The 17,401-nt window shown below is 44.6% G+C and overlaps 1 protein-coding gene across 4 annotated transcripts in view; it reads left to right on the plus strand.

Annotated features, from left to right (window-relative positions):
- ADAMTS20 (ADAM metallopeptidase with thrombospondin type 1 motif 20) overlaps positions 1 to 16,982 on the plus strand; it is an 80,988-nt gene extending 64,006 nt beyond the window's left edge. For 3 of the 4 annotated variants that reach the window (XM_081211366.1, XM_081211368.1, XM_081211369.1), the window contains 11 exons: positions 1,705 to 1,872; positions 5,727 to 5,900; positions 6,717 to 6,887; positions 7,728 to 7,928; positions 8,038 to 8,167; positions 8,283 to 8,377; positions 8,462 to 8,556; positions 9,142 to 9,275; positions 11,139 to 11,230; positions 13,536 to 13,640; positions 14,309 to 16,982. In XM_081211366.1, coding sequence (XP_081067492.1) covers positions 1,705 to 1,872; positions 5,727 to 5,900; positions 6,717 to 6,887; positions 7,728 to 7,928; positions 8,038 to 8,167; positions 8,283 to 8,377; positions 8,462 to 8,556; positions 9,142 to 9,275; positions 11,139 to 11,230; positions 13,536 to 13,640; positions 14,309 to 14,398 — 1,455 coding nt within the window. In that variant the 3' untranslated portion in view covers positions 14,399 to 16,982. The remainder of the gene's footprint in view (positions 1 to 1,704; positions 1,873 to 5,726; positions 5,901 to 6,716; positions 6,888 to 7,727; positions 7,929 to 8,037; positions 8,168 to 8,282; positions 8,378 to 8,461; positions 8,557 to 9,141; positions 9,276 to 11,138; positions 11,231 to 13,535; positions 13,641 to 14,308) is intronic. The other variant, XM_081211367.1, reaches the window with a different exon arrangement.
- The last annotated feature ends 419 nt before the right edge of the window (positions 16,983 to 17,401 follow it).

The following is a 17,401-nucleotide window of genomic DNA, read 5'->3' on the forward strand; positions in this document are numbered from 1 at the left end:
TGAATATTGTTTGGAAACTGCAGACCTCGGAAACAGAGGTAAAATGGAAGTAAAGTGTCTGGTGAGGAATAGCTCATATTGGGGAAATGGAAACCGCTGAGGGAGGACATCCTAATATACTGACACTGGATCTGTTTTCATGTTGGTACTTCAGATAAAGAAATTAAATGATTATCTCTGCCTTACAGTATATGTGAACTTTAAAAAAAATTAAAAAAGGTGAGCCTTTTGAGACAATAGAAAATACGTTGTGTCTCGTTCAAACACCTGCCTTACTTAAGTGCCACCATTTATCAAGTTCTGTTTACAGTGTAAAGACTTTAATGTGGAGCTTATCACTGGGGTCCTTTGATACTTAATCCTTCCAGAACTGGCTCTTTGAAATGCCTTTAAAATGATAAGGTTTGCAAAAGTGGCAGGTTCTCTGTTGCCTCATGCTCAAGGGCTCGGATAAGAGAAAAGAATACCTTGCAGGAAATATCAAATATCCTTTGCATGGGTCTTTCCCCCTCATTAGAATACCCTCAAAGTGTAACAGAATACAAAGCCTTTAGTGTTCGAAAGTTTAGCATAAGAAAACAAATACACTGACATCCCTAGTCCTAACTGTATTTACAACAAAGTAAATCCTACCTTTCAGTAAAACTATAGGCAAGTTCCACCATACAATCTATATGTAAGTTCCATAGAAATATATGAGGCACACTGCTAGATACAGTGATGTGAAATGCAAGTCTCAGTTAGTAGCCTTAGAAATGTTTCCATTTGCTGAAAATAAGAACTGTATTAATTTTTGCTTTGGGGGAAGTAAGGCTGCTAAAGGTAAATCTTAAACACAACTACAAATGAGCAGGCAAAGCATTACCTGCCGACTTATTTTAGCTGCCTTGAGTATTTGGGTCTAGCTGCTATTTTAAGTTCCCATTATGGCCCACCATGTAGTAGTGTCACTCTGCCAATGTGGGAAATTTAAATGTCTGCCAAGCCCAGGGCAGATCAGGGCAACAGAAAACAGAAAGATAATTGTTAGTGATAGGGTGCTCTGGTACTGACCAGCTCTGGTATTAACCCCACCTGACTTTCCAGTAAGATCTCCTCCCACCACTATAAGACTGGTGACAACCAGAGTAACGAATCATACAGAGATGGATGGTCACACAGAGGATAGATACATCAACATGCTATTAAGCACGTAAGCAAAATGGAATGTTTAGGTGCCAGGCCATGGGAACAAAGAACAGGACGTGGTCACTGTCAATATCAGTAGTAGTACCAGGGCAGGACTTGAGGGTCGAATCCGAGGAGGACCCACTTAGCAGAGTGAGCAAGGGGACCACCAAACGCAGCAGGGCTGACTTCAAAGTAAGCAAAGCAACACAGAGAGACGCTCTGTAAGACTGTTAAGTCTGGTCTCCAAAATTATGTAACTGCATCACTGGCCAACATGTCCTGTTTGAGAACTTCAAGACTCACGTGGCTGACCACACAGTAGAACCCTATGAATGTTTGTTTAGGAGTAAGTGCCACTATCTTCAATAGAGCCTTCTCCCTTAAGTGGGTATATGATTGTGGCCCAAATGGAGCTGATTCAGCGTAGCAGCATTTCTTTGCCATGCAATATTTGCACCAGTAATTGGCCATGCTATGAAAATGTCGTTCTAAAGTCAAACAGCTGAGAATGTTTGATTCTTCTTTCTTTTACAGTGCTCTGTATCCTGTGGGAAGGGTGTAAAGGATCGTGACATATATTGCGTTAACAACTTCCAAATTAAACTAGGGGATAATATGTGCCAGCATTTAAAGAAGCCTCGAACCCACAAAGTTTGCAGAGCTGCCCGATGTCCTGGATGGAAGGCCAACAGGTGGAATGAGGTATTTTTTAGTCTTGCAGTCAAGTCACGATACAGTTCTGCAGCAGAGAGAAGGCCATACCTTCTGCAATGAAATATAGTACCTAACTTTTTTGTACTGTGGTGCACCCAGTAGAGTTTGGCTCGTATGGTCCAATCTACTGTCTAATGACAGTTGTTGTTATTTATTTATTTATTTATTTATTTATTTATTTATTTATTTACTTACTTACTTACTTACTTACTTACTTACTTATTTGTTTGTTTAATCAGTTTATGGACCAATTAATATATTAAAAAGCTCTTAGAGTTTTACAACAGCAGCATAAAATAGAATACAAATTAACTGAAAATACAAACTGTCAATGAAACTCAAGGAACAAAATACAAAAAAACACCAAGCAGTGCAATCTAAAAAATAACACTTGGGAAATGTTGGGGGCGGGGGACAAATACATTCTTAATAAGAATTTAAGACACTTCCAAGTTGGGGTACCAATCCAGTTTTGCTACAGCATTTAATTTTCTTAGACCATTATTTGGACACAATAGTCACATGGAAATAAGCCCCATTGAAGAATCCTGAGTAAACACAGGATTTGACTGGATTTTAACTCTCCCACTGAAATCAGTGAGGTTTTTAAGTGCTTTGCCTTCACTAGGCAGTATTCTCTTGCATTGTGTGGTGCCGGTTATTCAGAAATATTTCACAAAAGTGGCAAAACTGTGATACTAGGGGAGCCACAGGTTCATTCTGAACACATTGGAACACCATTGCTATAATTCAGAAATGCACAATTTGCACACCACTGGGCTGAACACAGTGAGCCAACAATAGACAGTAACTTACCAGCCACTCAATAAGGCCTCTTGAATTTGGGGGTCTGCCTGGGCTGGCATGGGTTGTCAGACACTGAGCAGGCCACAATATTTGTGTAGCCTTATTAGACTTTACCAACTGGTGGGGTCTGCGTTGCTCCTGGGAGGGAGGGAGGAGGTCAAATGACACCGAGGTTGATTCAGAGAAAGAGTTTATTCTGCTCTCCGGATAGCAGAAGGCACTTGCATGGTCAGTCCACAGCAAGTCCAAAGAAATGAGAAATTTCATGCAGTATATATATCCTGCATGCGGGTGGCGCTGGACGCGGGTGGCGCTGTGGGGACGCGGGTGGCGCTGTGGGACGCGGGTGGCGCTGTGGGCTAAAGCCTCAGCGCCTAGGGCTTGCCGATCGAAAGGTCGGCGGTTCGAATCCCCGCGGCGGGGTGCGCTCCCGCTGCTCGGTCCCAGCGCCTGCCAACCTAGCAGTTCGAAAGCACCCCCGGGTGCAAGTAGATAAATAGGTACCGCTTACCAGCGGGAAGGTAAACGGCGTTCCGTGTGCTGCGCTGGCTCGCCAGTTGCAGCTTTGTCACGCTGGCCACGTGACCCGGAAGTGTCTCCGGACAGCGCTGGCCCCCGGCCAATAGATGTGAGATGGGCGCACAAACCCCAGAGTCTGTCAAGACTGGCCCGTTCGGGCAGGGGTACCTTTACCTTTACCTTATATATCCTCCAGGCACCCTTTCCCCCCTTCCCCAGGAATCCAACCACGTCAGCTCATACACGCAAGTTGACATACATGACCATAAACAAATATTCCTGTTCTGGTACTCTTGACCATAAAAGGTTGTTCCTGTTCCTATACTCTTATCTTGGGGCAGGAGGTCACCAACTCTAAGAACACTCCTGGCACCGTTCCCAGGTCTCTTGTCAGACCTGACAAAGTTGGTGCGTCTTTTTGTGATCAGGATGTCAGATAAGACCCTGACGTGCCATCCCTGCTCCACGGAACTGGCAAGGCCATCCGTTGCCGTTATGGACTGATAAAGGAGAGGGCTTTGAGCACTTGCTTATACAGATAGCTTTCTGTTTATACATTGACTCAAGAGCTCAAGTGAATGCATTTTAGAAATGCTCCCTTGGAGGAGGAAAAATGAGGGTTTTGGGTCCCGTTTCAGACTGACTGCACAGAACCCATTCCTTCCCCCTTCATTTGGCTCAAGAGCTGTCGTCAGTTTGAGAGGCCATAAGCTGTGCAAGCCTGCTACAATCATCCACTTCCATCCATCTCATTTTAGTCTCTCTTAACATGTGGTGAAAGCATAATAGGACCTTAGGAAGCTACATTATACTGAATCATCACCAGGATAGTCTCAGGTCTCTCTCAGTCCTACCTTGGAGATGCCAGAGATAGAAACTTGGACCTTTTGCATGGGGAGAAGATGTTCTACTACTGATGTTCCACTGCCTTTCCTGTATGATTAGGACAATGCGGTCATATATGTGTCCTAAATTATTACACTTATCATTTTTCATTGCGCCGCATTGTGTCAATGCAGTTCTGAAGTTAATTAACATTCTGGGGAGGGATGTGCCTTGCGTCAGCGAATGCAATTGATGGAGATGACTACAAAGCAAAACACGTATAGAGGATCTGCTCTCCTTTCATGCTTACATACAGATCACCATAAAGTTAATAGTTACAGTACAAATGAGTCTGGAGAATAGAAACTCCAGCTCCCCATCTGCGATTTTCAAATAAAGTTAATGGAAACAAGTTGTGGTATGTGCTTTTTTCACTCACGTACAAGAAGGCTATATATTCTGCCTTTTCAAGAGGCACGCATTTTAGGAAATGTGCCATGGAGAATTAACATTAAAAGGCTGCAGAGGAGAGTATGACTTAAAAAAAAATATGAAACAAATATGCAATGAAAGGGTGGAGGCAATAATGGCTAAATATGATTCAGTCATTTTTGAAGTCTGGAAAACATTGGCAATGGTAAGATGAAGCTGCTTGAAAGCATGTGGCCTTTGATTTCTGTGTGTGAGAGAGAAGGCAAGTGACATCAGCATGTGAATAAATTCCCTCTTTACCAGTTACATGAATGCCATGTACGAGGGGTAGGAAATAAAGAGAACACTTGCTCACTTGCTTTCCAGCCCCCCTTATAAGCCTGCACAGCTCGTGACCGACAATACATGCTAACAACCATATATTGTGGTTTTCCAATGCCGGAACTCTCCACTTTTGCCTACACAACAAGGGATGGGAGATAATTTTTATTCAGCCTGCGTTTAAAGGTGAACTTAATCCACATTTCCCAAAATGATCTGCAAACTGAGGTTCGGCCATCCTTCACAATTCACATTTCCCTGAATTTTGCAATGCAGTTTTTCGGCCAAGTAATGTGTACAAAGATGCACAAACCAGGGTAAAATGTGCATATAGGCACATATATTGTACTGAAAATAACATAAAATGCATTATACTAGGGAAAGCTGCTTTGCAAAAAAATAATAATGTAGATATTGGGCAAAATTGCACACGAAAAGGTGGATTCTAGGAAAAACCATGAACTGATGTGGCAATCTAAACTTAAAATCGGAAAAATGGGAAACTGAGAGAAAATGACATTGATATATTTCCGCATATATGGCTTGTGGGTGCAATGGCTCACAACTGACAATTGTCTTCCACTAACAGAGCAAGATTTCCTGTGCTGTTTTACAGCAAAGATCTATACTTGCCTACTCATAAGTGTCATTCTGAGTTTAACAGGACTTACTCCGAGGTAAGTAGGTAGGCTGCAGTCTTGTCTCCAATGTACCTGGGTGTAAGCCCCATTGATTTATTTTAGAGTACGTATACCCTAGCAGAGTTAGTGACTATTAAAAAGTATGAATGTTGTATTCCTAACAATACATGGGTTAAGCAGTCTTGAGCTCATCAGGGCTTTCCTCTGTTCAGATATGGTTTGGATTGCCCTGTTATGTCCCATTCACCCATTTCCCTGGTTTTTCTATGTCTGTGTGTGCACATTTATTTATTTCAGTGTTCCGTGACCTGTGGAGAAGGAGTTCAGCACCGGGATGTTTACTGTAGGTTGAGAGGCAGCGGTAGAGTTGATGAAGTGCTGTGTAATTATCTGATGCAACCACCTAGTAAGAGGCCTTGTTGGCTGCCTGCCTGTGTACAGTATCACTGGCTGACTGACGAATGGCAAGATGTAAGTATGGCCGAGAAATAAGCTTCTTGCTTGAGATTATTTAAACCAGTTACAGATGTCTGCAGGTTTGGCTGCAGTTACCCTACTTGTTAAAAAATATTTGCAGTGGGAAGACCGTCATAGTTTTCAACGGTGACATGCAACACCGTTCCCATATGTGTATTATTTGTGCATTCTGCTGTTTGCCCACATATTTCCAGTTTGTCTACTTCAGTCCCTCCCTGCCAATGAAGATGCCCGTAAAGTGCGGTGGGTGGTAACGCTACTGACACACGTGTTTTAAGGATCAAAGGCGATCTGTTGAAGAAAGATCTGAAGGTTGCTTTATGATGTATGACTCTATGGCTGCATGAATAGGGTGCCCCAATAGTGTAAATGGGGCAAATTGAAACAGTGATACATTTCGCTGCTCTGGGTTTTCCTTTACAACTCTGAGTGGCTTTGAATGTCACGATGACACACAGGGAACAAGAAGTGATTTTGATGTGAACTTCCTTATTCCGTTGACTCTCGGTCTTCTGTGAAATAGACATATTTCACCCTGTGTGGAAAATCCAAATACCTGATTGAAGGACAACTTCAACAGCTCTCCACTAGGGCGACATGAAACATGTAGCTTCTGTGAGATGCCCACCCTGAAATGTTACTCTTAGCACCAACCACTTAATATCATATATAAAGCTTTAATATAAACGAGTAGCTACAGAATTCCACTTGCTTTCAGTGTGGCCACATTTGGGACGGGCTTCTCTGGGGGGAAAAACTCGGCTTCAGAAATGTAGTCTATCTTACAGGATTTGTTCTTGTCATCTTCAGTGTTCCTCGTCGTGTCAAAAAAGGGAAACATACCGCAAGGTGAGGTGTGTGGATGAAAACGGGATCCAAGTAAACGAAAGACTCTGTGATCCTGGCGCAAAACCTCCATCCAGCAAGAAATGCAAACTGGCTTCCTGTAAATATATTGTCATTACAGTTGATTCCTCACAGGTATGTATATCTACATTTGTGGCCAGGTGTCTGATTTTATCCCTGAAAACAGCAGATGCATTTTTTTAAAAAAAACATGGGAATACAAACAGTCTCTCTTACCAACACTTCAGAAACATTCATTAAATTCTCTCAGCTTCCACCAATTCAGTTTGCTTTTAGTACAGGCCTTGCAGCTGCTTTTCCCAACATGAACATCTCTTTCTGTTGAAAAAGTTTTGTATTTTGTGGCCCAAAGATTTTAGGGGCTGCCACACAAAAAAATGTCTTCTGCAGAGCAGCTGCCACCCTGAATTTCTGAGGGAGGTGGAACTACCAAGAGATAAAATCCTATGCTTACTTTCTTGGGAGTAAGCCCATTGAAATGGGGACTTCCTTCTAGGAAACATGCATAGAACAAGCTTGCAATAAAGCCTCCCCTCCTTCCAGAGGGGAGGAGTTGTGAGCAGGAGCCATTTCCCGCATCGGCAGGGGGTGTTCTGGCCCCTGCGTCTCAGGCCCAGCTGCCGCGCCACACCCCCTGGCAACCAACCAATTGGGCAGAAACTGAGGGGGTGGGGTTTAGCTGCTCAAATGCGCCAGCGGCAGCATTGCCCTCTCATTGCACTGCTGGGTTTCGTCAGATCACTCACCCACCCTCCCTTTAGTTCATTTCCATGTTTTTGACCTTGCTATGGACCTGTGGTTGGTCGCCTTGGTTGTCCAAGGGGCCTGGTAGGAATTTTTATATACTTTGTCCTTGTGTCTTTCTTATCCTCAAGCAGGTGGCAGGTCCTCGACTCACCAGTATAATAACAATTAACTTCATGTGCCTTTTGTGACAGTAATTATATTTTTTAGTGTCCAGCTGGTTGTTATCTTGAGAACCAGCAGAAGACCTCATACTGTGTAGAAGCCCACAATGCCTGGAGCAGCCATACCAACAGCCTTCGGAAAATAGCATACAGAAATTGCCCACTGGCTCAGTCACCACTGATGAATAAATGTAATGTTGTGGCGTGTCCACTTGCCGCATCATGGAATGTGGGGAAGTGGAGTCAGGTGAGTATTGACTCAGCAAGGTTAAGATGCCTCAGCCCAGGAAGGAATTGTGGCCTCCACTTTGACTTGTTTGTTGTTGTCTAAATTATTTCTATGATCTCTGTTTAAGTGTTCAGCACCTTGTGGAAAGGGGACGGCAGGAAGAAGAGTAGAATGCATGACCCAAAGTGGTTCACCCAGTGACTTGTGTCTGTCACATTTGAAACCTGCAGCTAGAAGGATTTGCCATGCGAAAGACTGTAAGTAATTCAGAAATTGCAGCGGATACAATGGAATGCTTCATTCACACACACACACACACACACACACACACACACACACACACACAAAATGACCTGACACGTCTATTTTTAGGTGAGATGATAACCAGCTGCAAAGAAATCCAGATCAGAAAAAAGATTAGAAAGGATGGGGAATATTTGCTAAACATTAAAGGAAGAAAGATAAAGGTATTGTTACTCCTTTTATCTGAGAGGGGAGATATGTGGAGGAAATCCATCTTTTTCTAAAGGAATTCTATGTTTCTGTTGTAGATTTTTTGTTCAGACATGTGGCTAGAGGATCCCAAAGAATATTTAACACTGGCTAAAGGGGAAGCAGATAACTTTTCAGAAGTATATGGATATAGGTACTGTGATTTAAAAAAAATTTAACCTTTCTTTATTTGTAGATATACTGTATTCATATGTAAGTTGCAGAATTATATGTCTGTTCCTTGTTATGTTCTGAATTAATGTTGAAGAACCTAGGAATTGCTAAATGGTGGTACCCTTCATGCTCCAAACCGAGCATGTGCAAAAAGTTTCAGAATTCATCTGGAGCAAACTCCAACCCCCATAATTCGTGCTATTATTTGGCCAGAGCTCTACCAAAACTCACAACCGGAGCGTGGCTTATTTCTAAGCATTGCATCTGCAGTGGCTCCGTATGCTGGGCATGATCCAGCCAAAGTTAAGAATTTCTAAATCCTATTTATTTTTAATGTGAGAGTTAAGGACATGCTTACACCTCTCTCCATAATATCAACAGGACTTAAAAGATATTTAGCGTTCCTGGATTGTTTTCACAGCTTTCAGCTGCAAATCTGTAGGCGTTTATACAACCCTCCATGCTGCATAATGTAACCTCATTAGTTTTCACCCTCTTCAGGCTTTTAATATGGAATAGCACTTTGCTGCGATGAAAGCAAAAACTAAAGAGCGCTTATTTGTAGGCTGCAAAATCCATACGAGTGTCCTTTTAATGGAAGCAGACGGCAAGACTGCATGTGCAGGGATGACTACCCTGCAGCTGGCTACACCATTTTTAGGAAACTAAGAATTGACCTCAGTTCTTTGGAGATTAAAAGTGAGTCTTTATGTAATAATACTGTGTTTTGCAATGACTGAGTGACTGTTGAAAACACAAATTGTATTCCCAGCAGTGCCCTTTTGAAAGAAAAAGTCTACCCCCCCCACCCGTCTTTCATTACATAATGATATATTGGAGGTGATGTGAGATTCTATGAAATCTCTTCTTGGTGGGGTTTGATTTGTGATAGGTTTTCGCATGTGCACATCATTATGGTGTGATGCTCCTATCAAGAGGTGAGCTTGTATGTGTAGCCCATCTCCAAAGCAGCCGGCCATATTGTTCTCTCTTCTCATTCTGTGCAAAGGCGATGCTAGAGATTTGTCATCTGATCTCTGCTCTCTCTCGACTTTTGCAAATAGCAACCACAATTCAGATCAAGGCAGAAATGAGGCTTTTATGGTTTTCCTAATGACACTAATGTCAACATCAGAAGGGGAATGACAGTGGAAAGAGCTCTCCCTTGTTGCCAAACTCCCTCAGAGGGGGCAGTGGGCCTCACATGAAGACTGCAGGATCCAAGTAGGTTCATGTTAGGAGAGGCGCTCCAAATATATATTGGGATGGACAGAGCTTTATAGGTCAAAACCAGCCCTTTGTATTGGATATGCAGAGGCAACCAGTACAGCTTTCCCAAACAGTCTGCAAAGGCAGCCCCACATATAGCTCCTTGTAGCAATTAAACACAGTACTGAGCTTCCCAGGCCATAGATTACTGCAGCCAAGGCTATCCCTGCCCTGACAGGGTGATAGCAACTTCAGAAAGGCCGTTTTCAGTGGGGAAATAGCTCTTTGAAAGGGTCATACTTTGTCCTGATATGGAGCTACACACACACACACACACACAGAGAGAGAGAGAGAGAGAGAGAGAGAGAGAGAGAGAGAGAGAGAGAGAGACCCACGGTGGTTGCTATTTGAAAGAGTTTAAAGAGACCTGAGACCTATTCAAGCACTTTCGTGGCCATGTCTGGTCCAGCCCTTAAACTAGATACTTTAAGGGAACTGGGGGAGGGGCAGAGTGGTGTATTTCCATGTTTCCCATGCACTTAGGCCTCCACCAAAGAGTTCTGAAGGGGCAGGGCAGGGATGGTCCACCCATAAGGCAACCTGAGGCAACTGCCTCAGACAGCAGGATCCACAGGGGCAGCAGATCTGGCCTCCAGGGAATGCATTGCCTGTTGTTGCTGCTACTGCTGCTGCTGAGGTAGCAGCAACAACTTTGGCGCTTTCCTTGGAGACCAACTTTGCCTCCTCACTGGGAGCTTCCCCATGCTGCCTCTACAGCAGCCTCTTTGTGTATAAGAGGTGCTGCTGCTCATCCACCCCCACCATTGTTCCCCTTGTAGACCGTTATTTCCCTCCTTGTTCCCAATGTAGATCTTCATTCACCCCTTCTTCCACAGGGATGTAGGTGGTGCTGTGGTCTAAACCACTGAGCCTCTTCGGCTTGCCAATCGGAAGGTTGGTGGTTTGAATCTCCACAACAGAGTGAGCTCCTGTTGCTCTGTCCCAGCTCCTGCCAACCTAGCAGTTTGAAAGCACACCAGTGCAAGTAGATAAATAGGTACCACTGCGGTGGGAAGGTAAACAGTGTTTCCATGCTCTCTGGCACTCGTCACGGTGTCCCATTGTGCCAGAAGTGGTTTAGTCATGTTGGCCACATGACCCGGAAAGCTGTCTGTGGATAAACACTGGCTCCCTTGGCCTAAAAGCAAGATGAGTGCCGCAACCCCATAGTCATTTTTGACTGGACTCAACTGTCCAGGGGTTCTTTACCTTACCTTCCATGGGGTGGGCATGAATCAAGATTAATTAAACTAGTTTTGCTTGCCATAATGAGCTTTCAAATTTTTTTGCTAGCCACCGACTTCCGTTTTGCTCACACCATACTTGGGAAGCCTGTTCCTTTTGCCACAGCTGGAGACTGTTACAGCGCTGCTAGATGCCCACAGGTACGTGTCAGGGAGAGAGATGGGACTCAGCTTTCCTTTGTCATGCATTTCCCCCCAATCCATTAAGTATTAGCCGTCTTATACCCAGTGTTGCTCAGGAACTCTAAGAAATCAAAAGAATAGTGCACTTTTGAAATCAGTGTAGTTTTGAAAGGCATGGTCTGCCATCTTGAGTCAAATGGCATCCAACTGTATCCAAACCTTCCCCCTTGATCTCAGGAGCCATCATGCCATATTTGGTTAATATCACGGAAGGTTTGAAAAGTCAATTCTGCCAACTTGTTTGAAAATAGTGTCCAACTGGACAACAAACAAACTCTTTGATCTCAGAACCAAATGTGATTCTAGTATCTCCTGAAGTGTCCAAACAAGGGGTGAACAAACAACTTTCCAAGATATATAGCTGATTTTGTTGAAAACTTTAAATACCCAAATATCCCTCTTTTCTTGCTTGCTCCCTTTTTATTTCATTTTGGCTTCTTCTTCAGCTGGTTTCTCACATTTTATCTGTTTTCAAATGTTCAGTGACTCCAATGAACAGAAGGACTGTAGAATTTGGCTTGCCATTCATTGCATTTGATGGGGCACATTCCCAAGCAAGTGTGTGGGATTTTCAGCCATTGGCAAGCACTGTAGAGATGTGAGAATTTTCCTAGTGTATGGGCAGAAATCAGTACCCAGATCCCATGAGGTGTTCTGTTCCTGTTTCGTTCTTTCTTTAACCCTGTCCCCCTCTTTTCTTGAAACCCCCTCTTTCTGTTCACCTGCTCTTTCACTTCCTTTGTCTCGCCACTTCTTACAGACCCCCCTCCCTCCTGACCCATTGCAGCTGGAGTTTGCAATGCAACACTGCCCTCTTGTGATCTCACAACTTCTCTTCAGCAATTGTGCTTTAGGTTGGAGTCAAGGCAGTCTTTTTCAGAGTGGTACAATGGAGGCATTGACCTAATCCAGAAGTTTTTGACCTTTTTGAGTCCATGGCTACATTCTTTCTGTGGCTCCCCTGTAGGGATATGTGCTCCAAACCTCAGAAGTCCCTAGCCTGCAGAGCTGGCAGCCCCTTTTCGAACATCCTCCCTTGCAGAGTTTTCCCTCAGCCTCCTCTCCTCTCCCCTGACCAGCCCCAGAGGCACCATTTGCCTGCTAAGCTTGTAGCCAGGGCTGCTGCAACAAACAGCTGTGCAAGCCTTTGGGAGGCAGAGACATGAGAAGGCATCAGAGGAGGGAGGGAAGGAAGGAAGGAAGGAAGGAAGGAAGGAAGGAAGGAAGGAAGGAAGGAAGGAAGGAAGAGAGACAGAGGCTGGTGTTTCCCGCAGCACCCCTGACCATCATTCAAGGCACCCCAGGGTTCCATGGCACACTGGTTGAAAAACACTGCCCTAATCCATGGCAGGTTCCCCAACTTTAGGGTGTATCTAGGATGTAACTTTTAGAAGGCAGCCCTGTATAGACTAGCTTTTTAATGTGTAATGTTTTATTATGTTTTTATATGTGCTCGAAGCTACACAGAGTGCCTAGGATAACCCAGTCAGATTGGTGGGGTACATATTATTATTATTTCAAATATCTAATGCGGTAGCGACTGGTGACTGTTGAAGATGGGCTGGGGGCAGGGAAGCAAAAATGTGCAATGCTGGACAGATGACCACACATGCACACACACCCCATGACACAATTAACAAAAGCACACACACATACCTGACAATGTTTCTGCCCACCTGACACTTGCACAACGCTGATTCTCTCTCTCTCTCTCTCTCTCTCTCTCTCTCTCTCTCTCTCTCTCTCTCTCTCTCACACACACACACACACACACACACACACACACACAGGGAGAGAGGGGGGGGAGAGAGAGAAATTAAAGGAAGGAAGTTGGAAATACTAAGGGCCTTATACACACGGTCTCGAAATTTGCCTTCTAAGTTGCTTGTTTCCTCATATTTTGGGTAAGAACCATGTGACATTTCTCCTAGCTGGGTGATACGACAGCTTTTCTGGAGCTAAAATCTGCCTTTCAACCAATTGGTAGTTAGAGCAGAAAGATTTTCTAAATCGATTATACGTCACTGTGCTGTTTGCTACAACATGTTGTCCCCCCCCCCCTATCCCCTTATCCCCCTTTCTTAACTCTTCTTTTGTGATGCCGCCCCATACCCTCTCCACCCCACCTCAGCCCTCCTTGCCTCATCTTTCTTTTATTGCCGCTTCTGCTGTTTATTTCTGGGCACACCTGCACAAATATTAGCAATATTACTAGCCACGCTCTAAAGCCGATCTATATGTTTTTCTCTTTCCACTTGAAAAGGGGCAGTTTGGCGTCAATTTGGCAGGCACTGGGCTGAGGCTATCCCCTACAGCAAAGTGGATCGCTCAGGGAAATTACGTTACAGTTCAGATACACAAATCTCAAGTAAGTCTGTTTGCACCAATGATTCTTTGCAGGGATGGGGTGTTTGCTCCAGTTGCTTCAATTAGCAGCAAAGGAACCTTGAGTCAGGTACAGTGGTACCTCGGGTTAAGTACTTAATTCGTTCCGGAAGTCCGTTCTTAACCTGAAACTGTTCTTAACCTGAAGCACCACTTTAGCTAATGGGGCCTCCTGCTGCTGCCGCGCCGCCAGAGCATGATTCTCATCCTGAAGTAAAGTTCTTAACCTGAAGCACTATTTCTGGGTTACCGGAGTCTGTAACCTGAAGCATATGTAACCTGAAGCGTATGTAACCCAAGGTACCACTGTACTAAGGAGTTGGAAAGCGTCAGGCATTTAAAAGAAGAAGAAGAAGAGGCTGTAAAGACTTAATCTCAGAAAACCTCTTAATGAAGAGAGCAAGGAAAGTGGCAGCAGACATCTGGAAGAAGCAGTCCTGTTTTAAGGCAGGGCGGCTGGGGTGGGGGGAATGATTTGGAGTTGCCTGCCACATGGCACAGAAGGAGAGGACGTGCAGGTCATTGCTTCATCTCCTTCCCATGATTCCTGGTTCTCAGACAACTTGCGCATCACTGCAGCGAGGGTTGCTGTTGCTTCCAAGGCAGCTTTGAGTGCATTCTTCTCATGAAGTGATTTTCTGTTCTTTTCAGGATGACACTAAGATATACGGAAGATGTGGAGGATTTTGTGGGAAATGCATTCCTAATGGAAACACTGGTCTCCAACTTCAAATAAACTAGAGAGAAGAAGAAGAAGAAGAAGAAGAAGAAGAAGAAGAAGAAGAAGAAGAAGAAGAAGAAGAAGAAATCCTTAAGAATTATATTGAAGGTGCTGTTATTTCCTCAATCCTTTCAACTCTGCAGTGTTTGTTTACTCTGAATTCCTTCTCCTCCTTCTATGTCAATCGGCAACTCTGCTTCTTGCCACACCCACAACCTCCTATGAGGCTGCCACAGGTTGCTGGGCACATTCTTAAAGCCATTTTGCCTATTTAAAAGGAAAAAGGACCCCTTGGTGTTATATTCGCACACATAAAACTGCAACGAGTGACATGAACATGGCAAATGTGATTACAAATGCACATAGCATATAAATACATTTCTCTGAGATCCGGGGTTTCTTGCAGCTCCCTAGCAGTCTGAACACACTGGCTGAATGTATAGTGAATGTACATGGGGTCATAGCCGGCTCCAGCCTGGGCATGTTTCTTTAACAGTCTGTATCCTGTTCTGCTGGGGATTGGGACCTGCAGAGAAAATGGTAACAAACAGCAGGGTCTCAGCAAGGCCACCTCGGAACTTTTTTTGGGGGGGGGGATTGGCTCTTTCATTGCAAATTTGGGGGGGCAGCCCCCACTACTTAGCACTGATGGAAGAGCCACAACTTCAGGCCAAATGTACAGAGGACTTCCCTTAAGGGTGACACTAGAGTATCATCTGGATCAGAGTCCTCCTCGGGGCAACACTGGGACTCTAAAACAAGGTCCTATATGCAAACCAACCCTGCAAAAAAGTAAAGTCCCAAACTGCAGATTCGGGCCCTCTCTGCACAGTCTGTATGCACATAGAAACCAAACAGATAGGCACGTAGCTGCATGGAGGCCAAGGGCGTAGGGCTTGCTGCTACGATTCCATTAGAATCATAGAATCGTAGAGTTCGAAGGGACCCTGATGATCATCTAATCCAACCCCCTGCATTGCAAGAATATGCAGCAGTCCCATATGGGGATTGAACCTGCAACCCTGGTGTTATCAGCACCACGCACTCACCAACCGAGATACTATACATGTGATCGCCCTGTGAAGGAGCTCCCCTTGTGCACATTTCACTTGCACTAGAGCATTCTCACCTGACCCCCTGGCAAAAAGAAGAAGAGAACTTGAACTGGCTTTTTGTAAAGCTGTTTATTAAATGAATATGTTAAGATCCGTGGACTGACTCCTGACCATTAGGTCCAGTCGTGACCGACTCTGGGGTTGCGGCACTCATCTCGCTTTATTAGCCGAGGGAGCTGGCGTACAGCTTCCGGGTCATGTGGCCAGCATGACTAAGCCGCTTCTGGCAAACCAGAGCAGCACACGGAAACACCGTTTACTTTCCCGCTGGAGTGGTACCTATTGATCTACTTGCACTTTGACGTGCTTTCGAACTGCTAGGTTGGCAGGAGCAGGGACCGAGCAATAGGAGCTCACACCGTTGTGGAGATTTGAACCGCCAACCTTCTGATCAGCAAGTCCTAGGCTCTGTGGTTTAACCCACAGCGCCACCCGTGTCCCTTAGGTTCCTTATTACTGTACAAAACAAAGAGTTCACATTTGCTAAGCTGGCTCGATCAGTTATGTTAGAAAGCACAGAAGGTCTTGAAATATACAATGTCCAGCATAATCCAAAATACATTTAATCATATTTAAATCCCTCTAGGTTCATTGGGACTTACTCTCTAGTACGTTGGTTTAGGATGGCAACTGATCAACTTTGCAAAACCCTGCCAGGCATTATATTTGTCCCCAGATCTATCTCAGATAGGTGCATATCAATATACTTTCTGCTGATACAGTTCCTGTAGCTTTCTTCATTGTGTCCCTGTCCTCTTTTCACATCACATTTTTGGTACTTAGACAGACGCAGCAGCTCAGCTTCAGAAATCTCCTTGGCACATGCTTAGCAAAGTTAACGTCTATTGTGGCTAAAAGCAAGTAATCACATAAAGAAAACCAGCATAGTTCTGAACCTAATGTTAGCAATCCTACCTCTCATCTATGTACTATGAAAACAAATTAATTTTGTATATTATAGGGGTGTTTTTTTAATTCAGTTGTGTGTGTACACACATACACACACGGAAGTATACAGCCATTGCCCAAATACTTCAAAATGAATGCCCATACTATATGATAAAGGAAACCTCTGTTGCATCACTGAAACTCTCATGCAAGAAGCTATGTAGGAAGTAGAGCTCATTAACTTTAGGGAGATCTAGTTTAGATTTCTAGTGCTCCTAGTGGTCCTCGTTCAAGTGTCCTGCTTTTTCCACATCAGGAAGTCATTGCCACATTTTCTCCACATAGGTGGAGAGTTTTGTCTTTGAGAAGTGTTCTGGTTGTTGGACTTGCCAGAAACCCCCAATATTAATATTACATTGAATTACATACACTATTTCATAACAAGTTCTCAGGTATTTGGAATGTATAGCATATAGTACGATTCTATTTTCTTTGTGATGCCTACTGTTGAAGCCAAATACCAGCTAAAGGTACAATCCTCATTCCATTCAAGTCTGTGACAAACGCCCCATTCATCTTAATGGATCAGCATTATTGCAACCTAGACCAGTGTTTCCCAACCACTGTTCCGCGGCACACTAGTGTGCCGCGAGATGTTGCCTGGTGTGCCGCGAGATGTTGCCTGGTGTGCCGCGAGATGTTGCCTGGAGGGAGGTGGGTGAGTCGGGCGGCAAGAGGCGGGGCGTCGTCGTCGAGGAGAGGCCACCCAGCGCGGGGCTCTCGCCGTCTGCCTGCCTGGCTGCCTGCGAGCTCGGCGGGCAGCGCCTCCGTCCGCAGCGCCCGCCTCGCGGCTCTCATTCCCTGCCAAAGCTCACCCAGCCAAGCCGCGCTCTCCTTCCTGCCTCGCTTTGCTGCCTCCTCCCCCCCCACCCCCAAAACTTGGAGGTTCCCCGGCAAGGGGGAGGGAAAAAAATTGAAACTTACACTTTCGTGCGTCCCTCCCAGCGTAACGCTGCGCGC

This window comes from Podarcis bocagei (genome assembly GCF_964188305.1).
Source record: "Podarcis bocagei genome assembly, chromosome: 10".
NCBI lineage: Eukaryota > Metazoa > Chordata > Lepidosauria > Squamata > Lacertidae > Podarcis > Podarcis bocagei.